The 27,780-nt window shown below is 45.3% G+C and overlaps 1 protein-coding gene and 1 pseudogene across 2 annotated transcripts; one reads left to right on the top strand and one right to left on the bottom strand.

Moving 5' to 3' along the window:
- Positions 1 to 441: 441 nt before the first annotated feature.
- LOC123049057 (uncharacterized) lies at positions 442 to 3,751 on the top strand. 2 transcript variants are annotated; one of them, XM_044472054.1, is made up of 2 exons: positions 442 to 690; positions 3,239 to 3,751. In XM_044472054.1, exons 1-2 carry the CDS (start codon positions 550 to 552, stop codon positions 3,449 to 3,451), a joined length of 354 nt encoding a protein of 117 aa, XP_044327989.1. In that variant the 5' UTR covers positions 442 to 549; the 3' UTR covers positions 3,452 to 3,751. The 2 variants fall into 2 exon arrangements, with proteins under 2 accessions (XP_044327989.1, XP_044327988.1); XM_044472053.1 differs by lacking the exon at positions 3,239 to 3,751 and adding an exon at positions 1,889 to 2,178.
- Positions 3,752 to 4,439: 688 nt separating this feature from the next.
- LOC123052207 (formin-like protein 5) lies at positions 4,440 to 15,480 on the bottom strand (annotated as a pseudogene).
- Positions 15,481 to 27,780: the final 12,300 nt, after the last annotated feature.

Raw genomic sequence — 27,780 nt, 5'->3', positions numbered from 1 at the left:
GAAACCATTTAGATTAGGTATACCTAGCCGGACGAGCTTTGTCTTGATGTAAAAATGTAATGGAATACGTCATGTTTAAATGTAATCTGTCATGTTTGTATGGAATCCGGTCGTGTTTGATCAAATTTTGTGAGGTTGGTTCGAGTTGTTGGCCGGAGTTTGCACGACCAAAGACTTGTTGGGGAGAGCAAGTTTCTTTCTAGGTTTGCCTTGGATGATGAAGGTGCCACTTCAACATTTCGAAAAAAAAATTCTGAGAAAACTTCAAAATTTCGATGGTGTTGAGCACGTGATCTGGACCTTGGCTTTGTAAAAGAGGGGAAAAGGGCCAGGCCCATCCGCAAATGGGTCGAGCTTAGTGTGGGCCGGACGGTGGCACAACGCCTGGGGCGCTCGGATTAGCCCGCACGTCGTCGCCTCTATTTTATACCTCAAAAAAAAAAGGCATCGCCTCTACTCAGGGGGAAACCTAAACGAGGTGCGGCCGTGCGGGGCGAGGAGAAGAAGGGAGGGGGAGGAGGTGCAGGGGGCGTCCGGCAGGCGACGTCGATGGCGATGGCGATGGCGATGTCGCGTTCGGTGTTGGCGCGGGTGGCCCGTGGCGGCCACCCCGTCTACCAGCCGCTTCTTCGGGCAGAGGGAAACCTAACTGCCGACACCCTGGGCAAGCGGTTCCTCTCCGGCTTCAAGGTTCGCGCCATACTCTGTTGGACGATCTACCCATAGTAGGAACCGTCAATGGAAAATTTTGTGCTAGGGTTTGATCGTCATCCTCCCTGGATGATTTCCAGTCGTTGGTGCTATCAGATTAGCAAAACGCCTTGTCTACAGCACCACATAAATGGTTGCAAGAATCGTGGGCATAGCACGAAACATGAGATGAACCTCAAGTATATAGGTTGCTATATCTAAGATTCAGATTGTAGGATTCTTTGCCTAGCGACAGGTATATAGGTTGGAACATCTTTTGACATCAAGCTGTTTTTTCCTTTGGGAACCTCAAGTAACTTTATTATTATTAGGTAATACTCCATGTTATACGTCCATTTTAACAAATTCAAGGGAGATATGCAGATGTTTCAAACTTAACGAATGCTTCAAATAAGATAGGTACACATGTTTCGGGGAGGTATTAGGCAAAGTTCAGGTTTTAGAGATCTTCCCATGTATCAACTACTAAAAGATTAGTCTTTCTCTTCTTTGACATAAAATAATTATTGTGCTTAAAATGGATGGTGAGACCCCATGCTCCTTTCGTTACATAAATTTCACTTCTACGATTTGAACCTGTATACTTGTTGGCATTCAAAGTATGAGGACTTTCTTGCATTTCTAATCTAATTCGTGTGTACCTCCATGGGCACCACCAAGATGCTCCTTGAATGGTTGTACCTATTCAAGTATTGATCTCTGGCGGATTTCTTCTCATCAAGTGCACACAAAACCAAAATCCTATATATAGTTATAATAATAGCCCAGTTTGCAAGCTTCCAACTTTGGATCCTTTCACCTCTGTTTTTATCAGTCTTGGATCATACGGGCTGGGCCTCCTTGGCTACTGCGGTTGGACAACCTTACTAATCAACAATACTTGAGCAGTTATTATTGTTACTGCCCAACAATACTTGGATCATACTCATTTTGCTCCGTATGTAGTCCATATTGGAATCTATAAAAGGTCTTATATTTACGAACGGAGGGAGTAGGATTTAATCTATGGTATTATTGATGTTGTTCTTTCATTGGTGACATGCAACACAACTGTGGATGTATTACTTCCTAGGTTGATCACGAATTTTGTTACTTTGTTTTATTGCTATGAAATTGTACTTTTTGCTTTTATATATGTTCTATAATATTCATGTAGTGTACGTGGTTCATGCTGCAGGGACGCGACTTTTATTCCATTTTGGATAAGCTGCATTCTTCTGAGATTTTTTATCCTGTCGGTCCTATTCCGATGCTGTTCGCTTTCACTTATTTTATGGGAACAATGATACCCTACACAATTTATAGCGTCAAAAGGGCAAAAGAGAGCACCAAGGAGTTGGAGGACTGGAAGGCTGAATGGAGGGCTTACGAGGCTGATCGTCAGAAGAGTCATTGATGAAGATAACATATGGCAATATTGCTGTATTTGTTAAATGAAGTGTGATGCCTTTCAAGCTTGATCTATATATCCTGTTTTTTTGTGCTAAGTAAGGCTGAACGTATTTGTTAAATGGAAAAAAAACTATATATCCTGTTAAACTTAAGTAGTGTGAGACAGTATACCGCCGCCATTCCGGCTCGGCCCCAGCGTCGCCTAACCTAGGCGACACGGGCGGCAGCCCCCCATCGCGCCGCCAGGCATCGGCTAGGAGATGGCGATGGCAATTGTGTGTTCGGTGTTGGCACGGGTGGCCGCTGTCTCCCAGACGGTTCTTCGAGCAGAAGGAAACCCAACTGCAGACACCCTGGGCAAGCGGCTTCTCTCCAGCTTCACGGTTCGCACAATATTCTGCCGGTCGATCTACTCAAAGGATGCGACAACGAAGGATTTTGTGCTGGGGTTTCATCGTCATCGTCCCTGGATGATTTCGTTGGTGCTATCAGATTAGCAAATTGTCCTTGTCTAGGCACAGCATAGAAGGTTGTAAGAATCTTGGACATAACAGGAAGCATGAGATGAGCCATAAACTTATGATAGAGGATGCTATGCTAGAGTGTCTGATGTTTCCTCGCCAGCATCCCTTAATGTCTAGGTCTCAGATTAAGATTGTATATTCTAGGCCTAGCAACAACAGATATAGGTTGGTATATTTTCTGACCCTAAGCTAGGAGTACTTTTATTTGTAGGTAATCACAACATGTTCCGTGTCCATTTTGACGAATTCACTAGTATTCCAGGGAGTTATGCAGATGTTTCAAAGAAATCCATGTTCCTCCGTAATCTGCCAAAACTCTAGGATTCATATTACCTAACGAACGCTTTAAATAAGATAGGTACACATGTTTCCGAAAGGTATTAGGCAAATTTCAGGTTTTAGACATCTTCTTGTGTACCCCATGTAGCAACTACTAATAGATACGTTACGAATTATTGATGCTGTTCTTTTAGTGGTGCCATGCAAATGCAATGCAAGTGTGCAACTGCAGATGTATTACTTCCCAAGTTGATCACGTGTTTTTATTATTTGTTTTGTTGCTGTGAAACTGTACTTTATGGTCCATGTAGTGACCGTGGTTCATGCTGCAGGGACACCGCTGTTATTCCACTTGGAATAAGCTGCCAACTGTTGACTTCGAACCTATAGGTCATGTCTATATGACGGTGGCTTTCATTTTTGGAATGGGGACATTGGTACCCTACGCAATTTCTAGCGGCAAAAAGTCAGAAGAGGGCCAGAAGAGGTTGGAGGACTTGAAAGCTGAGGTTGAGAAGAGTCGCCGCCGATTAAATCAAGTGTAATGCCTTTCAAGTTTGATGTGTGTATCCTGTTAAAACTTTAGTGTGGAAAATCATGTGTCTTTAGATCGTTTTCCGGGTTTGGTTTTTCCTTTTGTACGCTCCAGTTTCGACCGACGGCGAAGGTTGACTAGCCTCTGGCCTAGTCGAGGAACGTGTGAATTTTTTGTCTCCAACTCCGTTTGGTTGTACCTCGGGTGTTCTACATGCCTTCTTTAACGAGTTCTTTTTCGGGGTGGTGATCTGCTAGACTGCTACATCGACAATTTTTCTCTAGAAGCTCTTGGGTTTCAACAAGGTTGCAAGCTTAGAGGCAGCAACGAGCTTTGCACATGCAACAAGACTATGAGAGCTATGATACTCAAGTCTTTACATGTCTTTAGGGGTTGGCATTTGGCAATTGGCAAGATGGGATGAGATACCTGATACCTCCCGTGATTTCTAGGGTCAGGGCGACAATGAGAATGCACTGCGACCAAAGACAAAAAATACAGTTGCCTGGTGACTTATTACGGTGAGCAAAAAATTTAATTTCTTTGTTTGCCCTGGATGACGAGGGTGAACATTTCGACGGACTAGAGCACGTGATAATGCATGGGACAGGGAATGCCATGGTCTTGGGGCTGATACAGTACGAGACAAGGAATCACAGATTCACAGCCAGCTGCTTGTTTCACCCAAAGCCATTGTCCTCTTGTGACCGCCACTCGCGGAGACAAGCATAATAGGGCCATGAACCCCTGACAAAGAAGTTGTTATTTTCCAGACAACTTCTTCGCATGCAGCTGTAAACTGTGTTCTTCCTATGACACACCAAAATATGTCTGCTTGAAGAGAGCTGGTACAAGTGTTCCTGGCATTTTCAACCGCACGAGTGACTGGCAATCACAAACAAGAAACTCCGTCCAACAAAGGGTCGTCAACAGAGCTAGAAGGAAACTCAGCCATTTTAGACAGATCAGGCTATCATATCATGTACCAAAAGGTCATATGATTCCAGAAGCGTCTTCCATCTTGTTATCATGCACGTGGAACAAAAAAACGGCAGCACCTCCAGCGTGACTGATAAGAGTAGCCATACAACCGAACCGATCATCAAAACTATGACACACTAGCTACAAAAAGTACGATTAACTGCACTACGGGTGCGTTTACATCTCATATTTACTACCATGCCAGGAACATATTCTTTCCTTCTACCCTTTCCCTACTCCTATTTGTACAATTCGCACCTTTGTGCCTTGGTTGCACTCTCCTAAAGCTACGGCTGTACTTGGCCACCGATGTTAGAAAGAACAAGTAACATAGCACGGGTAAGAAAAAAGAATGAAGTTAGCTTCACAGTTAGCTCTTTACAGCAGCCAGATGTTGGCACTGAACACCTGCTGGCCGAAGGAAAAAAATAGTCGACCATTTGCCAGTGAGACCTGCTGGCAAGAAAAAATTAGTTAGACCAGCAGAGTTCAGTATATTGTTTCAAAGTAAAGTTCAATGTGCCATACCGTGGTGGGAGTACTGTTGTACTGTACAATTGCTTCGATGCATTCTACTTCCACTGGTCACTGCGTCCATTCACACGCCTTTTCTCGCCTTCAAAGACGCGGTGCGAATCCATGGTCCTTCGCATGCATCCGGCAGGGCATGCATTTGCCCCGCAGGCAGATCAAAATCACAACATTGGAGTTGGTCTCTCAGATCTCAGATCATCCACCATCTTTTCCTCGCCTACTTGTAGATCTTGTTTTCTCTAACGTTTGTTTCGCTTGTCGGCTTGGATTCGATGCTTTCGAGTCCTATGAGCACATAAAAAAACATAAATAAATGAGCGCTTGAGACTGAGTAAATCTGCAAAACATATAAAATAAAAGGATCAATACATTTTTACTGGCCAACTGAGCATTCTTAGACTTCTCTGCTTCTGCCTCTTTTTGAGCTTTTTTCTTCTCAAGCTCGGCTTGCTTGATATTCTCCTCATGCGCTTTCCGGAACATTGTTACAAATGTCAACAGGGTAGACATAACTGCAAGAGGATGGTCACGATAGAGTAAATGTGAGGCATGTTATTAGCAAGCAAACACACAGAACATCATGGCTAAAATTGCACGGATCAGATATGCTTCAACCCATTGCATCCTCAGAAAATAACTCATATCCTAGAAAGTGTGTTTGAGCATGCCCAAGTACCATATGCAATTGATTAGAAATTCCATGAGAAATAAACCTTTAGAGGTATTACAAAAATACTCCCTCCGTTCCCAAATATAAGTCTTTCTAGAGATTTCAACAAGTGACTACATACAAAGCAAAATGAGTGAATCTACACTCTAAAATATGTCTACATACATCCGTATATTGTAGTCCATTTGAAATGTCTAAAAGGACTTATATTTAGGAACGGAGGGAGTATATAACAAGCACACACTCATTAAGATGAATCAATAAAACTGGTATCATACCTTGCTCAAATGGGCAACGGACAGGGTCCTCGCCAAAATATTTGATCAATTGATCAGCCTTTTTTCCCTGCCAAAACAATGAAACAAGAAAATCAAATACAAGAAGAATGTATGGCAAGTAATCTTCATAGAACCGAACAACGAAACATACCACTTCAGAGAACAATGAAGACAATGACTGCACATCTGCTCCAGCATTGTCAGTGAACTCTTTGAGTTTCTACACAATCAAGTAATACCAGTTTAGACCAAATGATATTCATATGCACTACACAACTTCACACAATCCAGTAATTCAGCATATAAGATTTATTAAGTGAAGGAAATGCATGCGCACACAGTTTGTGATTATAATTACTATTCAGGGAACCTTCAGGATACTGGACATAAACAGCCTGTTAAGGCACGGGGTTCGCATTTACAATCAGGTAATTTATCTACAAAATACGAAGCAGAAATACTTGCGGAGTCAAGACATCAGGTAACAAACAAAGGAACCTGCGCTATTATATATCCACATCCTTTAAATTTGGCTTCAGATTTATCCTGTTAAAACTAATGCATATCTGACTGTTTGAGTACTCGAGCTACAGGGATGTATTCGCTTCTAAGGTCAGAGTACCAGCTAACTATATGTAAACAACTTTAAAACCTGAAATTCAAATGAGACAGTGTTTGACCTCACGGAAAATTTCTGACACTGGACCATCACTTTCTGAAGCTTTAAACTCGTGCTCAACTTTTTCCAGCCCTTTACTGACTGCTTGCATTTCTTCTGCTAACATTTTCAGTTGTATCTGTTCAAATGCATCAATAAGACAAAAGCATGTGCATCTTAAATGAACAGAAAAATACATATGCTACATAGTTAACTGATAGAATTTTTTATTTTATTTTTTGCGAGTGAACTGATAGAATGTCACGAGAAAAACGCAAACCTTTGATGTAGCTTCTAAACTAACAAGATCCACATGGAAGTTCAAAAGCTGTGGTGATTTTGCAGCAAGTACCTGATATTAAGATGTTCTTTCTGTTAGCATGCATATAGGAGACAGAGACCAATGTGGTAATGTGTAAATCATTTAACTTAACTATAGTTTATTAGACCCAGGACTACAAGTGACCGTGGTCAGATGCTTAGATTGTAGATTGCTTTACGATACAGAACTGGCACATTGCATAAACTAAATGGAGTTTGTATTTTACTGCCATGCAAAGTCAATTAAAATCAATAACAAACACATCAGAAACCTGAAGGTCAAAGTTGTTCGTATTATAACCTGGTTACTGGTTTAGTATTTCAATGCAGACTGAACACTGACGTGCTCAAAGTTGTTCGATTTCTGCCACTGCTTTAACTATAAGATGAACCCATACTGATTGACAAACTTACATGAAGTTGCATGATACAATCTCGATAAAAGACTAGGGCTTATTGAGTTACTGTTAGGTTTCATGTAGCTTTGCTTATATCTAGGATTCTGAAGACCCTGAAACCTTAATTTATCTGATCTCCATATCCACTTTGCAGCGGAGAGTCACAGAAATCCAGAAATATGCTAGTTGCTAGCCCAGGCCATTGGTTAAAGGGTACTAATACACACATGAGAACTCAACAGCACAGACCAGGTAAAAGGCATACCTTGCAGAGGTAGTGCATTAATGTCATCTTATTGTTTGTTGCCCGGGTATCTGTAAGTTTTAGCAGACTGTCCAACCGGAAGCCAACTGCAGCACCTGTAAGAAAATATATAGATGTGAACCTGGCAACGAATGATACTTTTCCTTCACATGCATTTATATCTCCAATTAATGACTTCAGTTGTCAATGCCTTAATGTTACAACATCACCGCTATTCATTTCACAGGTCCCGTGCAGAAGTTTCTGTGTAATCCTTCTCTAAATCTCTAATCCGAATTGCCCATTGTGGAGGAACGTATGGAGTTCTTGGAATCTTATGGTTGCGAGATCTTATGGGTTTCACCTCTAGCCTACCGCAACTTGATTGGGACTGAAGGCTTTGTTCTTGTTGTATGGAGTTCCCGCAATCTTAATGTAATGTAAGACAAAATATGAACTTTTATGATTTGGCATGACACTGACTAGCTCGAGACAGTGTGCACACATAATATTCAAGTGGTGCAACTCCCTTCGCATCATCTTTGCAATGCATCATACACCAAAATATGTTAATCCTACTCTTAAAGGGTGCTGTATAAAAAATAGAACCTTAATATGATAGAATACTGTCAAACAAGCTATAAAAAAGGCTTACAAAATTCATATATTCATTCATGGAAGGGCAGGCAGTTCTTATTACCTCTAGCAGTTCCCTGGTTCAACGTATTTCCAAGGAGCAGTATTTTCTTCATTATTTCCTTCAACTTGAGAGAACTTCGGATCTGATACAATTGAATTTGACTTAATAGACAGCAGGTGAAGATTAATTGCAAATCAATATGCCTAACTCTCAACATACCTCATTACATGAAGAGTCTATGGTTTTCAAACTTTTCCCAAGATCTGCGACTTGTGAACCAAACTGGATCTTGAAGGAGAATACTCTCAGTTTTGACTCCATTCGTGGGACTTTCATCAGTTCTAGGAAGAACTGCAACAAAATGCAATAGTTTGTTGGATACTGATATACTCAAATAGGTAAGCATAACTGTTGTGCTTAACTCCTAAGAACATTTCATGCAAAATTAGGTTTAACACTCGTATCTAACAGGCTCACATGTGTACGTTAGATCCAACCTGGCTATTTTAAATGCCCAGGATAATGTGATCAAACAAAGGAATGGATGTAAATGATCTTTGAGTCTTGGACTTTTGAGTCAAAAGAAGGCTCACAAACATAAATGTCTTTGACTAATGTTGCTATGTTTTGATGTAAAATTAAAATAATGATCGATTAAGCCAAACCAAATATGAGATGTTGTGTTTTTCATGTTTCAAGAAGTCTGGGGCGATCAAATTCAGAAAGAACAACATCAGTAAACATTCTGATACTGGTATTAAGTACCACAAAAAGAATAAAAACGTCATAGATCATAGATAATCATTACCAGTTCACATTTCCCAAGAAGTTGCTTGTCTCCGGTGTAGTTCTGACAGGAAAAATGGAAGGTGACGCTGTGTTAAAATGGGATCACAAAGGAGGCAAGGCAACATTGCACTAATACTCACCTTAAGAAGCTCCATTTCCTCTTTCGTAGGACAGAACTTTATGAGATTCTCCACTTGATCAACATCCAAGGTAGACTGATCAAGTGCCAGTGCCGCACTCTGTTGAAAATTTAGTGACTAAATAAATAATCTTATCATGTCATACTTAATATTATCTTTGTTTTCATTGCTCAAATTCTTACCACCAAGTCTGGCAGCGGCATCTTCACTTTTGTAAGCATGATCTCCGTGTTGTTTGCCCTCCTCAACTCAATCTATTTACATATACTACCAGATTAGATGAAACGTGGCTTACAATGGGATATCAGATGGGGAGACCAGTTCTTTCTCAAAACTATACACTGTAATATCTAATTATGCTATAGGGTTAAGTAACAATGTACCTAAGCAAATGGTAGCAATCATATCAAGAAAATAAAAAGCAAAGAAATCTCGCACTACAATATCTAGTACTCTCACCGCCAAAAAGGGAAAGAATATCTAGTTACTCTAAAGAGTTGAAATTACAAGGCAGAAATCACAGTCTATTGCTGAATGCTGAAATTGTTCATGCTATAATGAGTTAAATTTTATACTGCGAATTTCATTACTCCCTCCGATCCATATTACCTGTCTTATATTTGTCAAGATACGGATGTATCTAACACTAAAACGTGTCTTGACAAATCTAAGACAAGTAATATGGATCAGAGGGAGTACCAAATGTTAGCATTTTACTTACCAGCTGAACTTTCTCTGGCTTTGATCCAAGAGATTTTCTTCTGTCGGTTTTGGAGGTGTTATCCGTTTTTGGTACAGCTGCTGGAAAAAGGCTCTCGAGCTCTGACAAATCAAACTCCGATACACTGCAGAAAACAGTTTCCCACATTATTAAGATAAAAAATATCAAAAGACGTTGATGATATTAAGGTGATGTGATCATCATGGCATAGTGCTTTACAAGATATTGAACAATGGCTTGGTCTAAAATTGATCCTACAATCATGTACTGTACAGCACTAAAACTAAGAAGTCTGAATTCAACCTTATAACAAGTAGCAACCACTCCCTCCGTTCCCAAATATAAGTCTTTTCAGAGATTCCAACAAGTGTACATACGGAGCAAAATGAGTGAATTACACTCTAAAATATGTCTACATACATCCGTATGTAGTCCATTTGAAATATCTAAAAAGACTTATATTTAGGAACGGAGGGAGTACATCATTGGAAATGTTGCATGTATAATAAGCATACTTGAGATGAAAGTATATGTTTAAATGTTTAATCAAGAGGACAGAAAATTACCTATGTGGGTCATCATTTCGCTGCAATTCCTCCCAGAGACTGCCTTGCATAGCTCTTGTCACTTTGACCCAATGCAGCGGCTTTAATGTTGATTTGCGTGCGGCTGCAGGCCCAAAACCTGACCCTGGAGGACGTACAGCACCACGCCCTCTACCTAAAGAGTTTGTAGGATTGCCTCCTGGTGGTGGTGGAGCGCCTGGTGCTCTAGGAGGAGCTGGTGCACGGCCACCTGGAGGAGGAGGTGGAGGAGGCCCACCAAGCCTTCCTCCAGGTGCAGGTGGTGGTGGAGGTGCTCTCCCTCCAGCTCCAGGTGGAGGTGGGGGAGGTGGAGCACCTGGTCGGCCTGGAGGAGGTGGGGGAGGTGGAGCTCCTGGTCTGCCTGGAGGAGGTGGGGGAGGTGGAGCTCCTGGTCGTCCTGGAGGAGGTGGGGGTGGTGGAGCTCCTGGTCGGCCTGGAGGAGGTGGGGGAGGTGGAGCTGCTGGTCGGCCTGGAGGAGGCGGGGGAGGTGGAGCTGCTGGTCGGCCTGGAGGAGGCGGGGGAGGTGGAGGGCCAGGACGTGCACCTGGAGGGGGTGGGGGAGGTGGAGGTCCAGGGCGTGCACCAGGAGGAGGGGCGGGGGAGGTGGTGCTCCTGAACGGGTCATCGGAGGTGGTGGTGGCGGCGGAGGAGCAGTAGAATATGATGCGGGAGGTGGTGGTGGAGGTGGAGGTGGAGCACCAGAACGTGTCGCTGGAAGCGGGGGAGGTGGTGGTGGAGGTGGAGCACTAGAACGTGTCACTGGAGGCGGGGGAGGTGGTGGTGGAGCTGGAGCACCAGAACGTGTCACCGGAAGCGGGGGAGGTGGTGGTGGAGGAGGAGCACCTGGACGTGTTGTCAAGGATTGAACTGGAGGCGGCGGTGGGGGCGGGGGCAGGGGTGGAGCACTTGAACTTGGTTTCGGTGGTGGAGGTGGAGGCGCAGGTGGAGCAATAGCACTGCCATTTAACCTTGGCGGAGGTGGAGGTGGTGGTGGAATGCTTCCACGGACCCCTAACCCTGGGGGCGGAGGTGGGGGAGGAGGGGGAGGTGCAAAGTGCCGTGTTTGTGCTCCAAAAGACATAGGAGGAGGAGGAGGAGGAGGAGGAGGAGGAGGAGGAGGAGGGGGAGGTATGTTTGACAAGCATACTGAAGCCGGTGGTGGTGGTGGTGGTGGCGGTGGCGGTGGTGGTGGTGGTGGTGGAGGAGGTGCTAGGTGCGTAGCTGAACTTGAAGAAGCATAAAATGGAGGTGGTGGGGGTGGGGGTGGAGCAGGAGCTGTAGCTTGGATTCTTGGCGCAGCTTGTGCACCTGACAACAAGGGTCGTCGTGCAGGGAATCGAGGAGACAACACTGCATCTTGTGTTAAGTGATTGCCGTACAGCGTTCCAGGTAGTACTAGAGATGGTCCTTTCACAAAATTGCCTTTGTTATCTGTAGACACGGAACGGATAGCTAGTGCAGCTGGAGAACTGTCATATCTGGATGGAGGGTGCGATGGCCTACGCACAGAGGCAGTTTCAGATTCCTTCTTGGGTGAGATCCATCTACGTATTGTTTTTGGTTTGGCCGGCTTCGATTGTTCTTCCAGTTGTTCGTTATGCCCAAGCATTGCCTCCCGTAACACTGACCCAGGTGCATTACCTACTGGTATCTTCTTTGATACTGAGGACAAGGATTTATCATCCCTAGCTTCTGTTTTTCTTTGAGGAAGAGGCATGCCAAAATCCTGTCTGCCACCAAACTCTTCTCGCTTGGCTTTCATTTCTATTGATATTTCATTAGCTGGTAATACAACAATACTATCCTGCAGACTGCTTTTCTTCGCATGTATGGTATCTCCAAGACCAGATTTCGATTTACTATGATTCAGTCTTCTGTCAGCTGTATCAGCAACCTTAACCAGTTCTACATTGTAACTGTTATTATCTTCTGAGACAATATTCTCAGTAGCAGTTCTGTCTATCTTTGAAATAACACTCTCTTCCTTGACAACAGTTTTTACCTCCTGCACAAGGTTTCCATTATCAACTACTGCTTTCTCCTCATAGATCAGTAGCTCACTGTCCAAAGTTACTGTGTTTTCGGTAATAATCTTGATGTCACCATTCTGGTGTCCTTCATTTGGCAATGTCCTTAAGTGGATATCCTCGTCCACACTTGATAATATTCTAGGAGAACTGAAAGCAGTGTAGTCCAGAGCAGTGTATGTCGATATTTTCATGGATTCACCTGTGCGACACTGAACTTCATCACTGCAACTTGGATCTGTTGCAGTAACTAAAGTTTGTGCAATTACACCTTTCGTATCCTCCTGACAGTTTGATCCAAACTTGCGCCCTTCTGAATCTATAGAAGCAGCAACCACCTGTATGTCCTGCACAGCATTGTCCTCTTGGTCACTTATGTTGCTTAGTTTAGACTTCTCGAGAACCTTGCATGCCTGCTGTAAACCTCCTGGATTTTCCAAAGTTGGGGCAGGTGCTGGCCCATTGTCATTCATGCTACCTGAATTTTCGGAGATAATAATCTTCACATCCTCATCAATCACATGCTTCCCTAGGCTGCCGTTTTCCTCAACTGCCACCCCACCATCCGATTCTGTGTTGCCAACTTCTAATGAAATTTTTCCATCAGTTGACTGAGTATCTGGATCTCTCCTAGCATCATGCCAATCCTCCTCTGCCTCATAAAACTCATCTCCTGTATCTACGGAAGCAACGTCAGTCTCATCTCCGTCGTCGCCTACCTCTTCTAATGCAGCAGCGGGCTTTAAGGAATGAGGGTCTGAAAAGAGTACCTGGTTCAGAAGCTCTATTCTTAGATTTCATAATGCACAGGAGACAAACAGAAAAGAAAACTGAAGAAAGGCATGGAAGCAGGTGAATTTAGCACCTCAGCTCGGAAGTCCCTTGGGAACTGATTATTCACATTCCACGCAGCGTCAATATCATCACGATTCAATCCAAGGACATTTGATTGAATGAATGCAGTGTTGAACATGACGCGGAACATTGTTTCCTCACGATCTAGTTTTTCGCCAATGTGGATGCATTCAAGAACCACATCTCCTTGAACACGGCAAGAAGCACTAATTTTCACCGAAACTTCAGCCTGCATTGCAACCATCTGTCAGAGTAGAACTTGGGTAGTGATAAATATCTCCACAGCTTAGGAGTAATCATTACCTGCCCATGCCGCTGGAGATGTTTCTTGGTCTTGGGCGTCTCAAAAAGAACCTTTGCACTCTTGTTACCAGGACTTGAGTCTTGCCCGTGAATACGCAAATACGGCCTACAGCCCCCTTCGGAATCAAATCTAGGAACTGTGTGGAGAACTACAGAATCCAATATGAGAGGCCGGCTAATTGGAGGCCATTCTGAACCACTTCCATGTCTTGTTACATAGTGCAAATACCTCAGATGAGAAGACTGGGGATTCAACTTTAGGAATTGCTGTATGAAGTCCCTGCGAGCCTGCTTGTAGACCATCTCTAGAGTCTTGTGCTCACCAGTGTACGTTTTCCGATATAGAAGTAGTCCAGCCAACATGAATGCAAGCACTGGCCATCCCCCTCTTTCACAATGCATTAGAAGCATGTTCTGCTGCCCTTCCACTGACAACCAATTTTCACATGATTTCAAGAAATGGTGGATCATCTCGAGCTGAAGGAGTGGGCATCCTTCGTATTGCTGTGGGTAGTCCATGACTGTCATGTCGTACTCAGACAATATATCTGAAATCCGACTCCTCTTGTCCCCAGACCAGAAATTGGAGACCATGAATGACGCATCGGGAAAGTAGTCCTGCAACTGCGCAACGATGCCACTCAAGTAATCCCTGTACTCATCCTCACCCATGGCCTCCGCGGCGAAGCAACAGTCGAACACTGAAACCAACATACCGATTGAAATTAGCACGGTCTCATGCTCAAATTTGCATCGTTCAACTAAGACTACAAAAATGGAGAACGGATCAAGTACTGGCATGCTAGCAAGAACCTCATCTTCACACTGCATATGTACTAAGTTCGTGTTTCTAGACACAACAAAGTATTTTATCCGCATGGTTTCATCAACAGATAAGCACGCCATTATAACTAATAACTAGGTTAAAGGGAGGGAGCACCAACAGAAGATGTGGACATAATAATGCAGGCACTACTAGATGATTGTTGCATGTTTATAAGAAAAAAATGCAATTAAATCCAAAGCTTCCCTAAGGGCCAACATCCGACAAGGGCAAGACAAAATTCGAATATGGAAAGAAATAAAGCCGATTTAGGTCAAATGCAGCTAAATCTGAGTCTTGTGCGCGCACACTGACGACCCAGAACTGGACCGAATTCAACTTAACATCAAAATTTACTAAATCTAGCTCGCCGTGCTTCGGAACGAACTGAATTCCAGCTCAAATAATAGCAATAATAAATCCCCTGAAAGCAACAGTTCCCCGGAGCCCGAACCCCAAGCCGCGGCAAAAGCCCAAAATCCCCCTCGGAACAAGCAAATCCCCTCACTCCGGCGGCACGGCTCGAGCCAGGGACGCGGGCATTATACCATAGACGCGCTCGGAGATCTCGAGCAGCCGATCCGGCGTCTTCTTGAGGAAGAACTTGCGGAACAGCGCCATCCTCCTCCTCCTCTTCCTCCCCCTCCTCTCTCGCCGCCGCCTCCGCCTCCCCGGCGGCCGGCGAGCTCCTCTGACGCCTCGAGCGGCCACCGATCGGCTCCGATCGGGGCGCCAAAGGCATGGGGGCGGCCCCGCCCCCGCCGCCGGCGAGCTGGGGGCAGTGGGCGACGCCCGCCGCGCCCCCTGGCGAGATCTCGCGCGGCCGGCCGACGCTCGCTCGCTCGCCGCGGCGGCCCTAGGGTTCCGCGGCGGGCGCGGTGGTGGTAGGGGGGGGGAGGCAGCAGGCGGTCGAGGCGCCGTGCGATTGGGACTCCTCTTCCTCTACTACTGCTGCCGCTGCCGCTGCCTCTTTCTCCTCTCGCTGTTTAAACTCTACTTTAATTTTTCCCTTTCTCCTCCTCCCCCTTTCTTCCTCCCTCTCGCTGCTAATCTTTCCTCTCTCGCCGCAGCTACTGCTTCCTTCCCGAGTTTTTACTGCTGCGGCCCGTGCGCTTTTTCCGTTTTGTTTCGGCGCCTTCTGCGGTGAATGTTTCCGTGACAGCGGTGGAGGCTGCGTGCGGCGCGTGCTCTGCTCTGCTCGGCGACGCTGGCCGGCTGGGGTCCCCTCCTCTCGCTGGTCAATGGGGCCAGCTGTGGAGGGGACGGAGTGTCAGTGACCTGATGTGGACTGGTTAGGCCTGGGTTGGCGTGCGGGCGCGGAGAGGATTGGGCCTCGGGGGCTGTGCCGGTACGGACGTCTCCGGATTTTCTTCTCTTTCCTTCCATTGCAGGCGACGGACGGACGACTCGGATCTGGCCGAGTTTAGCCCGACGATTCTTCACCGTGGCTCCCCTAAGTTCTCGGGGATTAATGATGAGTGGGGAGGTTGGTGTGGTGTGGTGTGAGGGTGAGGGTGAGAAGAATATCGTTGACATGAACGTGCATGGACTTGCTATTTCTGGGAGGATCATGTGGTGCTGGTCAAATTGTTCTACTGCCAAAGGGAGCAAAATATATTACTGCCATTTTGTACCGAAGGTATTTGAGCTCAGGTGGTGCATCACTTCTTTCCAAAAAAATAAGTAGTATACTACTCCGTCCCATAATATAAGACGTTTTTGTAAGCAACTTGTAAAAACGTCTTATATTATGGGACGGAGGGAGTAGTATCTATAATCAGATTAGAGGATGGGATGAATTTGTTGTATGACTGTAACGGACTGACCGTTGTATACATTTTGAAGGGAGATGGTAGTAGTGACAGCTGCCTCCGGGTTTAGTTCGGCTGCTTAATTAACTGATAAAGTACTACTAGTACTGTACTGCATTTTGTATGTAGTATAGCTCTCCAACGGGAGCAGTATTTTGTTTGTAATGCGATTATTAATGCATCCTCGCGGATGATGGAATGGCCTTTTCCTCGAACATGAAATAATTTATGGTTTCAGATGAGGCATACTTGGGTGCACTTCTTAATAAATTGTGAAAAGGAAAAAAGATCCGTGGTGCATGAAAAGCATATTGCTGCATAACAACTGTATAGTACAAGTAGTATTAAAATGTGACCACCAACAACCAACAATATTAGGACAAGAAACGGTGACCCCAGCAGCATCTTCTTATCTGCTAGGTCCGGCAAGCAATGCATTATTGTCGCCTCTCTTTGATGCGGAACTCATGTTATCAGCTCACTGTTAGAGAACAGCGAAAATTGACGCTGCGATGTTACCTAATCTGCTCAGAAAACAGTTTAGCATGCGTGCTAATTGAAGAAGTGACCTAGCTAGCTGACGGAGTTCGGATAGGCAGTAAATTTGGTAACGCTCAAGCTGCACTGAAGCAGTAAATTTGGTGACGCTCAAAGTGTAGCGCCACATTTAACCCACGAAATTCCACATTATTCTAGAGGTGACATTATCATCAAATTATTTGTATTATTTACCATCTATCTACTTTACAAAATACGCCAAATAAATAAGTCACCGAGGTATCCGTCTGAAACTAAATCGCCAACAACTGTTGAAAAGGCGTCTCAGAAAAACTTCACCCGCAAGCAAAGACCCACCTTGGCAAATCCAACGGGCTGGATCGCTCAGCACCCGACAAACGGACGGCTCCCCACGTCCCTCGCCCAGAATCCCATGCGGAGGAGCAGAAAGGGAACAAGCGGTGGTGGATGGCCGGGAGGAGACACGTGCAGACATGGAGAAAGGGGCCGCGCGCCAAACGTGGGGGAAAAAACAGTACTGTAACGTGGTCAATTGTTGGCGCGGTTACCGCGCGGCGTGGGTCACTTCACTCACCGGCCGCCGTCGACAGGAAGGGGTGCGCATGGCAGCGACGGCGACGGCGAGGCTGGACGGAAGCTTCGGAGATACGGCAAAGGCGGGCGATCTGAAAGAGTACATACCGGATGTGTACGGGACGGCGACGCGTGCGTTTGTCGATAGCGTTTGTGGCCTCTCCTCTGGTACGGAGATGCGGATAGCGTTGAGCGGTACGGGACGTGGGATGTTTTCTTTCTCTTTTTTCTTCTTTTCCGTTTTGCATTCCGAGATACTGGGGCGACGCGCGAGGCGGGAGCGGGATACAGGTGTGTGGAGACGGGTCGTGGGTAGATCTCCACGTCGCGGGGGAGCTCCGCCGTGTGGGCGTTCCGGCGGCCGCATGCGGCCCGTCGTCACGTCATGGGTGGCTGACGGGTACGATGTCGCGGCCCTGTGATCTCGGTGGCATAGCAGGGGCATGGAAACATCTGCACCTGCACGCGCTGGGCCACCGGGTAGCATAGCATGCATGCATCGGCCCCGTAATGAAAGCAGCGGCACACGCGTCACGGGGGCGTGCAATGAATCCATACCACCTAATAATCAACCGCGAATTAATCACAACTCACATTCTCGCAAAGATGTTGGGACCCAGATAGCATGCATGATTTTATCTCGTTCCAGTCTCATTTTGTATAATATAAAAAAATGCGTATCATCATCTTGCTTTTCATACCAGCCACAATGGGACTGCAACGCCCGGGACTACGGGGTTGTTTGGTTCAGAAGTCCTATGACTTTTTCTAGTCCTAGCGGCTAATCAAAAAAGACTCTTTAGTAGAGTCTTTTTCTAGTCCCTGTAGAAAAAGTCCCTCCCGTTTGGTTCCTATGGACTTTTTAGGGACTTTTTCTAGTCTCTGGGACTAAAAAGTCCCTGAACCAAACACCCCCTACTTCTCCTGGCCCGTTGATCCATCCGGGCTGTACACTGCTAGGTCGACCTACCAGCGGCTATGCCTTGGTGACGAACGAGCCCCCTATGCATCGTGTATCTGGAAGAGCTGGGCACTCTTGAAGTGCAAAATCTTCATTTGGTTGGCTGTCCAGCATCGCATTTGGACTTCTGATCGTAGGGCAAAGCATGGCCTCCAAGATCATCCCTCGGCTTGCTACACGTGTCTGCAGGACGAAGACAACGCCGGACACATTTTGGTCAAGTGTGGGTATGCTCAACATGTGTGGCACATCTGCTTTGACACCCTCCACTTGGCCATTAGGGCCCCGGTTGTAGATGATACTTTCCTGGAGTGGTGGATCGAGACTAGGAGGGGTGTGCCGGTTGAAGAGAGGCTATGACACATTCGTCATCTTAGTAGCCTGGGAGCTCTGGAAGCAAAGGAACGCGCGTGTGTTCAACAAGATGCAGCAACAAAGGACCCCGATGGAGTTGGCGGATGATATCTTCCGAGAAGTCAAGCAATGGAGCCTAGTTAGTGTTGGAGTTAGTAGTTTAACGCATTTTGTGAGAGAGTAGCCCTAGAGTGTTGTGTCGGGTGTAAAGGGTGTTGGCCTAGCTTGGATGCTCTCATCTAGCTCGTGCCGTTCTTGTACATTTACTCTCTTCCTTCTATAAAAATATGATACGCCTTTGGCGTACTCTCGAAAAAAAATAATGGGAGTAACTTCAGCTGTAACATCGAGTCCAACTTGGTCAAATTTGTTTATGTGGCAAATGAGTTAATGAGGGAAGAGGTAGTTTGAGTAACTTAGCTAGTTACCGTAACATCACATGTCTCAATGCAATATGAGTCTATAACCTATTCCATCCGTTCCTAAATATTTGTCTTTCTAAAGATTTCAAATGGACTACCACATACGGATGTATATAGACATATTTTGGAGTATAGATTCACTCATTTTGCTCCGTATGTAGTCAAATATCTAGAAAGACAAATATTTAGGAACGACGGGAGTAATAAATAAAATTTTGTATGACACCACGCTTACTACCCAATATAGTCTACGGATATGCGTATAGTACTCTGCTCATGCGCCCACTGCGTGTTGCCGCCGCAGCGGCGTTGTTTCAACAGTGTGGCTAATTACTACTCCCTCCGTTTCTTTTTACTCCGCATATAAGATTTGGTCAAAGTCAAACTACACAAAGTTTGACCAAATTTATATAAAAAAATATGAACATCTAGAATATTAAAACTATATAGTATGAAAATACATTTCGTGGTGCATCTGATAACGTTGATTTCATATTGTCAATGTTTATATGTTTTAATATAAAGTTAGTCAAACTTTACAAAACTTGACTTTGACCAAACCTTATATGCAGACTAAAAAGAAACGGAGGGAGTACTATAATTATTTGCTCATTAGCATCTGCTGCCACTTATCTGGGCATTACGCGTGCAATAATTACGCCGTTAGCAGGCACATCAGTGCCGCTTATTAATTGCTCGTGACCTGCGAGAAAGGTAAACAGTAAGCGCGCATTTCATACTCCCTCCGTCCCAGTGTATTGGGCATCTAACGAAAATAAAAATTTCCCAAAACGCTAAGGCGCCAAGCACTAATACTAGTTGCATGTGTAGTAATTAGACCCATCTCTTAATTACAGCGACCAATGCATGCCATTTGCGTGGTGTGCTGATTGGGATTTGAAGCGACCATGGGCTGCATGCATCAGCCGAACCACCAGGGCTTTAATCTCCCCAATTAATAGCATGTTTTCAGTTGGAAAAAGAGCAATGTGATTGGCTTCATGTGCGGTTCAGTTCTCCTCCTAGCCCAATATCTACACGCCTAGGTTGCGATGCACCTTCTTAGATGACTAATACACCTAGACTAGACGGAGGAAGTACCAACATCGGAGCGCCCTCTGTTTGGCGACGGAGTACGGGTAGCACTGAATCGCAGCACGTACTGCGTTCCACCGTGCGTGAGAGGATAGATTCACTTCGCTCCGAGCTCGTCCCCCGTGAGCCACGAGCCTACGCGGGTACGTACGTACCCACCCTCGGCGCGCACCATTTTTTTTAGCTGTATAGCAGGCGTGTACATATATACTGCAGCAACATCTCGTCTCCGCGTAGTACTACAACGTGCATACGGACGCTTGGTGTACAAACAACCGCGACAGCCTACCTACGAAAAGATCGCAGGAGCGTCTGACAGGGTGAGGCCCGCTCTGCACCAATTCACACTTTTTTCCAATGCCGTCGGGGACAGCGATCAGCCGATCATTGCCGTTGTCCATCGGCCCCACCTGCTAGTCACTGAATAAAACTCACAAAAGCTTACACTGGGCAGTCCTAGTCGGGTGCCGCTGCTCCCCATACCACTCGATGTGATCACCCTGCCGATGTGATGTGACCACGTCCTCCCTCCGCCATAAACTGCACGGGGATAGCGAATTAGCGATACGATCGCGGATCACCCCATCCATCCCGCGGACTGGAGCTTGCGTCCAAGCGAAACCGGCCGGGCGACCGAGTGGAGTGTGATCAGCTGGTTGATGGGATCTTGGCTCGGAAATTAGCTCGCGTCGTGGCACATATAATACGGCGATCGATTTGGCGCTGCGTGGGTGCAATGATAGAGGGGGAGCGTTTCGGAGGCGCCACTGCTCGGTAGGTGTCGTTGGTCGCGCGCGCTAGCTTTTTTTTTTTTTTTAAGAAATCTCGCTGTCTTTATTCATTCAAAGGAAAGGTCATAGGTACACAAGTTGGGTCATGAGGAGTGCCCAACCAAACATGTCCACCTACGCCTAACTTACAAGCAAATTTAGCGAGATTGTGAGCCTCGAAATTAAAGTTCCTACGCTCATGAATAAAAGAGCAAGAGATAAAACTATTACAATGACTCAATATTTCATGCACAATTGACGCATTAGGGCCTCCAGTACCCCTGTTGATGTCGTTTACCACCTCTTGGCAATCCGAAGCCACACAAATGTTCCTGACCGCCAGGCCGTCGGCGAGTGCTAGTACCTCCCGACAAGCATATGTCTCGAGAAGAAGGGGATCCCTAGTGTGGTGAAAAACCACCGCCGAGGACCCCAAGTATACTCCCTCCTGGTCACGGCACAGAACCGCGACCGCTCCTCCACGGCATTGCCTAGACACTACTCATTGATCTTGACACAACCGCTCGGTGGTCGCAGCCATCGCTTTGGCCGGGCTTGGACGGGAGCAGTTGGGCTTGGACGATCATTCCGGGCTGTGATGAGACCTAGATCACTGATATAGTTGTTGACAAAGCTGGTAGTTTGCTGCGGACTTTGGAAGATTGATTCATATATGGCCTTCCGTCTAGAATACCTAATCGACCAAAGAGTGATGACCATCCTTGTGAAGCTGGAATGATCCATCGACTCATGCAGCTCGAACAACCAAATTCTCGCATTAGCTTCTGCGTTTTCAGTCATGCTGGATATGATGGTGTCTTCTGACAAGGCCCAAACGCAGCGTGACATGGTGCATGCCACAAGGGCGTGTCTCCATGAATCCTTGCATCCACACAGCGGGCAAGCGTCCTGCACAGCCATATTTCTCCTCTTCAAAACATCTGTAGTTGGAAGTGAATGATGCGCCAGTCTCCATAGGAAGATTCTTATCTTCGAAGGGACCTTGATCTTCCACAACGAGCTCCAGGATTTTACACTCTATCAAAGTTGGACGATCCGCCTCTTCCTTGCAACCATTCCTTCCTCTGAATCTTGGTCTTTTGCAAAAATTTGTATGCGGACTCACGGTGAACTTTCCCTTCTTCTCTGGGTACCAGGCCCAGAAATCTTCTATATTGTGTGTACATATGGGTATTTTCAAAATGGCTTCAGCATCGATAGGGAGAAAGACTGCCCTAACTAGAGCTTCATTCCATGATGCAGTGGCTGGGATAAGCAACTCAGAGACGTACCTTGGAGGATCTGCCACAAGCGATGTGATCGGTCGCGGAATCATCTCCTTCGGTATCCAGTTATCAACCAATATCTCTGTTGTTTGGCCATTACCGATCCGGCGAATAATACCTTGCCGTAACAAGTCCCGACCCTCCAGAACAGCACGCCAAATCTGAGACGGTCTTGTACCCAGTTCCGCATCTAGAATTGTACTTTTCGGGTAATAAGCAGCCTTTAGGATCCTTGCGCTAAGGCTCGTTGGTTCCCGAAGCAATCTCCAGGCTTGGCGAGCCAACAACGCCAAGTTAAATAGCTCAAGGTCTCTGAAACAAGACCCCCAGGTGCTTCGGTCGCGTCATGATATCCCAAGAGACCCAAGCTGGCTTGCGTTCACCTTGTTTGCAACCCCACCAGAATTTCCGAATGATAGACTTTATATGATCACATAAACCTCTCGGCAACTTAAAACAGGACATAGTAAATCGGGATAGCTTGGGGTACCAATTTAATTAGAACATCTTTTCTTCCAGCCGAGTGGCACTTGCTCATCCATCCCTTCACCTTATCCCAAACCCTATCACTCAAATATTTGAAAGTTCCCTTTTTTGAGTGACCCACATCAGTTGGCATGCCCAGGTATCTATCACTCGATGATTCATTAGGAACCTGCAGGTATCCTTTAACAGCGTTGCGCACTATCTCCGGGCAGTCCTTGCTGAAAAAGATCGAGGATTCCTCCTTGTTGATTCTCTGTCCCGGAGCCATACAGTAAGTATCCAATAGGTTTGACACTTCTTCTGCTCCATTGACACTTGCCCTGAAAAACAGCAGGCTGTCATCCGCGAATAAAAGGTGATTCACCGCCGGTGCCTACGGCGCCACCTTAATGCCGCTGAGCTGGGATGACTGATTCTGGGATTTTAAGAGGCACGAAAGGCCCTCCGCTGCTATCAAGAAAAGGTATGGAGAGATTGGGTCTCCCTGTCGAATACCTCGTGAGGGGGTAAACACCTCGGACTTCACACCATTGAACATGACAGAGAAAGTTACCGAGCTTACCTTGGTCATCACAATATCAACCCACGATGGTGCAAAGCCCAATTTATACATCATAGACCTCAAGTAGGTCCATTCCACTCGATCGTAAGCCTTCATCATATCAAGCTTCAGTGCAGCATAGCTATTGTTTTTAGATCTGCACCTCTTCATAAAATGCAAACATTCGTAGGCTGAGATAATGTTGTCTGTTATCAGTCTCCCCGATACAAAAGCTGATTGTTCCTCTGAAATAATATCCGGAAGGACTAACTTCAAACGGTTTGAGAGCACTTTCGAGGCAATCTTATAGAAAAACTTACACAAACTTATCGGGCGAAATTGAGAAAGTAACGTTGGTTTTTGTACCTTGGGTATGAGAACCAACAATGTATCATTTAAGCACGCCGGGCTCTCCTCCCCTTTCATAATAGCTAGTACTGATTTGGTTACCACTTCGCCGAAAATATCCCAATGCCTCTGAAAAAATGTGCTGGGAAACCGCCAGGCCCCGGTGATTTTTGGGAAACATTTGAAAAAGCGTCTCCTTCACCTCCTTGTCGCTGTACGGGGCAAGTAGAATTTCATTCATAGCTTGCGTTACTTTCACAGGTACGTGTTGAAGCACATCATCAACTCCCTGAACCCCCTCCGAAGTGTACAAGGTTTTGTAGAAGTCGAGAGCCATCTGTTGCATCTCTGTCAAATCATCTGTCATTTGCCCGTTCGGACATTGCAAGGCCTTGATGAGATTTTTCCTCTGATGCAAAGAAGCTCTCATGTGGAAAAAATGCGAGTTTGGGTCCCCCGCTGAAAGCCACTCCACGCGGGACCTTTGTCTCCACATTAGTTCCTCCCATAAGTACAACTCAATCAATCGATCATTGATCTTAATCTCTGCATGTGATGGCCCTACTCGCAAAGCATCATTGCGCATACGTTCAAGTTCTTTCTTTAAGCACTTGATCTCCCCTCTCACACTTCCGAAAGTAGTACGTGACCAGTCTCCTAAGTTGTTTGCTAGTGCCTCGAGATTAGCACGCACTTCATGCACTGTGAAGTTGTGGCTGTTGGACTCCCACGCCGACTGGATAATAGATTTTAGCTCTGGGTGAGTGTCCCACATCACCTCATATCGGAACTGTTCTTCTTCTTTCTACCCCAATTCGGATGAGACAGTTGTAGCAAGATTGGCGAGTGGGTTGAGGTCGTCGTGGTGAGATGCTCAACCGACGCAGCGGGGAAACGATCGCACCAGTCTACCGAGCCCAGGGCTCTGTCAAGTCTAACACGGGTTAAGAGCCACCTGCTACTCTCTTCTCATACGTCCACCTAATGCCCTTGAAGCCGAGGTCGACCAAACCACATACGTTCACAGCGTCTCTGAAGCCATGCATTTGAGACTGGCTTCTAGAGCCGATGCCGTCATGTTCATCATGTTTCAGAACTTCGTTGAAATCTGCCAAACACACCCACGGCATGTCTTGGAGAGTTGAGAGATTCTTCATTGTATTCCGGGTATGTTAACGAAGATGGGTCTAAGCCTCCCCGTAAAAACAAGAGAGCCTCCAACTATGATCTCCCAAACCAGAAATTTTCCCATCTATATGGTACTTAGAGTAGCCCAAAATCTCGATCTTTATTTCATTATTCCAAAAGATAGCTAATCCTGAAGGAAATATGCCCTAGGGGCAATAATAAAGTTGTTATTTGTATTTCCTTATATCATGATAAATGGTTATTATTCATACTAGAATTGTATTAACCAGAAACTTAGTACATGTGTGAATACATAGACAAACAGACTGTCCCTAGTATGCCTCTGCTAGACTAGCTCGTTAATCAAAGATGGTTAAGTTTCCTAGCCATAGACATGAGTTGTCATTTGATGAACATGATCACATCATTAGAGAATGATGTGATGGACAAAGACCCATTCGTTAGCTTAGCACTATGATCGTTGAATTTATCGCTATTGCTTTCTTCATGACTTATACATGTTCCCATGACTATGAGATTATGCAACTCCCGAATACCGGAGGAACACTGAGTGTGCTATCAAACATCACAATGTAACTGGGTGATTATAAAGATGCTCTACAGGTGTCTCCGATGGTGTTTGTTGAGTTGGCATAGATCAAGATTAGGATTTGTCACTCTGATTGTCGGAGAAGTATTTCTGGGCCCTCTCGGTAATGCTCATCACTATAAGCCTTGCAAGCAATGTGACTAATGAGTTAGTCACGGGATGATACATTACGGAACGAGTAAAGAGACTTGCCAGTAATGAGATTGAACTAGGTGTAGTGATACCGACGATCGAATCTCGGGCAAGTAACATACCGATGACAAAAGGAATAACGTATATTGTTATGCGGTTTGACTGACAAAGATCTTCGTAGAATATGTAGGAACCAATATGAGCATCCAGGTTCCGCTATTGGTTATTGATACGTCTCCAACGTATCTATAATTTTTGATTGTTCCATGCTATTATATTATCTGTTTTGGATGTTTAATGGGCTTTAATATACCTTTTTATATTATTTTTGGGACTAACCTATTAACCGAAGGCCTAGTGCAAATTATTGTTTTTTGTGCCTATTTCAGTGTTTCGCAGAAAAGGAATATCAAACGGAATCCAAACGGAACGAAACCTTCACGAGGATCTTTTTTTGGAACAAATGCAATCCAGGAGACTTGGAGTGGAAGTCAAGGAACCAACGAGGCGGCTACAAGACAGGAGGGCACGCCCCCACCCTCGTGGGCCCCTCGTAGCTGCACTGACCTACTTCTTTCGCCTATATATACTCTTATACCCTGAAACCATCGGGGAGAGCCACGAAACCACTTTTCCACCGCCGCAACCTTCTGTACCCGTGAGATCCCATCTTGGGGCCTTTTCCGGCGATCTACCGAAGGGGGATTCGATCACGGAGGGCTTCTACATCAACACCATAGCCTCTCCGATGATGTGTGAGTAGTTTACCACAGACCTTCGGGTCCATAGTTATTAGCTAGATGGCTTCTTCTCTCTCTTTGGATCTCAATACAAAGTTCTCCTCGATGTTCTTGGAGATCTATTCGATGTAATTCTTTTTGCGGTGTGTTTGCCGAGATCCGATGGATTGTGGGTTTATGATCAAGATTATCTATGAACAGTATTTGGTTCTTCTCTAAATTATTATATGCATGATTTAATATCTTTGCAAGTCTCTTGGAATTATCGGTTTAGTTTGGCCTACTAGATTGATATTTTTTGCAATGGGAGAAGTGCTTAGCTTTGGGTTCAATCTTGCGGTGCTCGATCCCAGTGACAGAAAGGGAACCGACACGTATTGTATTGTTGCCATTGAGGATAAAAAGATGGGGTTTATATCATATTGCTTGAGTTTATCCCTCTACATCATGTCATCTTGCCTAATGCGTTACTCTGTTCTTATGAACTTAATACTCTAGGTGCATGCTGGATAGCGGTTGATGTGTGGAGTAATAGTAGTAGATGCAGAATCGTTTTGGTTTACTTGTCACGGACGTGATGCCTATGTTCATGATCATGCCTAGATATTCTCATAACTATGCACTTTTCTATCAATTGCTCGGCAGTAATTTGTTCACCCACCGTAATACATGCTATCATGAGAGAAGCCACTAGTGAAACCTATGGCCTCCGGGTCTACTTTACATCATATAAGTTTCCAATCTACAATTCTAGTTTACTATCTATTTTGCAATCTTTACTTTTCAATCTATATAACAAAAATACCAAAAATATTTATCTTATTATCTTTATCAGATCTCACTTTTGCAAGTGGTCGTGAAGGGATTGACAACCCCTTTATCGCGTTGGTTGCAAGGTTCTTGATTGTTTGTGCAGGTACTAGGTGATTTGCGTGTAGTCTCCTACTGGATTGATACCTTGGTTCTAAAAAACTGAGGGAAATACTTATGCTACTTTCCTACATCACCCTTTCCTCTTTAAGGGAAAACCAACGCATGCTCAAGAGGTAGGAAGAAGGATTTCTGGCGCCGTTGCCGGGGAGATCTACGCCAAGTCAAGACACACCAAGTACCCATCACAAACTCTTATCCCTCGCATTACATTAATTGCCATTTGCCTCTCGTTTTCCTCTCCCCCACTTCACCTTTGCCGTTTTATTCGCCCTTTTTCGTTCGCCTCTTTTCGCTTGCCTCTTGTGTGTTCGTGTGCTAGATCGTTTATTTCGCCTTCATGGCTAGCTCTTTCTCCCTTCCTTCGTCCCCTGATTTTGAAGTCCTCCACTTCAAACAAAGACAAGGAGAAAACTTAAAAGATGCTTGGTATAGGATGGTAGAATGCTATCGTAGTTGCACTATAGAGGGAGATTTCAAGATTTTACTTCGCAGTTTTTATGTTGGGCTAACCATATCCCATAGACAACTCCTCGATTTTGCCGCCAAAGGGAAATTTATTGAAGTTGATCCTAGTATTGCTTATGAAATTATAGAAGGGATCGTAGGAGTACTTCCCCCACAAAAGGGATTTCACCTTACTCAAGAAGGAACCCAAATCTTAGAG

This window comes from Triticum aestivum, chromosome 2D, assembly GCF_018294505.1.
Source record: "Triticum aestivum cultivar Chinese Spring chromosome 2D, IWGSC CS RefSeq v2.1, whole genome shotgun sequence".
In the NCBI taxonomy this organism is placed as follows: domain Eukaryota; kingdom Viridiplantae; phylum Streptophyta; class Magnoliopsida; order Poales; family Poaceae; genus Triticum; species Triticum aestivum.
This window is presented reverse-complemented; position numbering and strand designations above follow the sequence as displayed.

Bases quoted from the DNA above. Each gene is read 5' to 3' on its own strand.
- LOC123049057 (XM_044472053.1), top strand. From the start codon at position 550: ATGGCGATGGCGATGGCGATGTCGCGTTCGGTGTTGGCGCGGGTGGCC. The intron at 691-1,888 runs GTTCGCGCCATA...TTCATGCTGCAG, and splicing joins GGTTCCTCTCCGGCTTCAAG to GGACGCGACTTTTATTCCAT.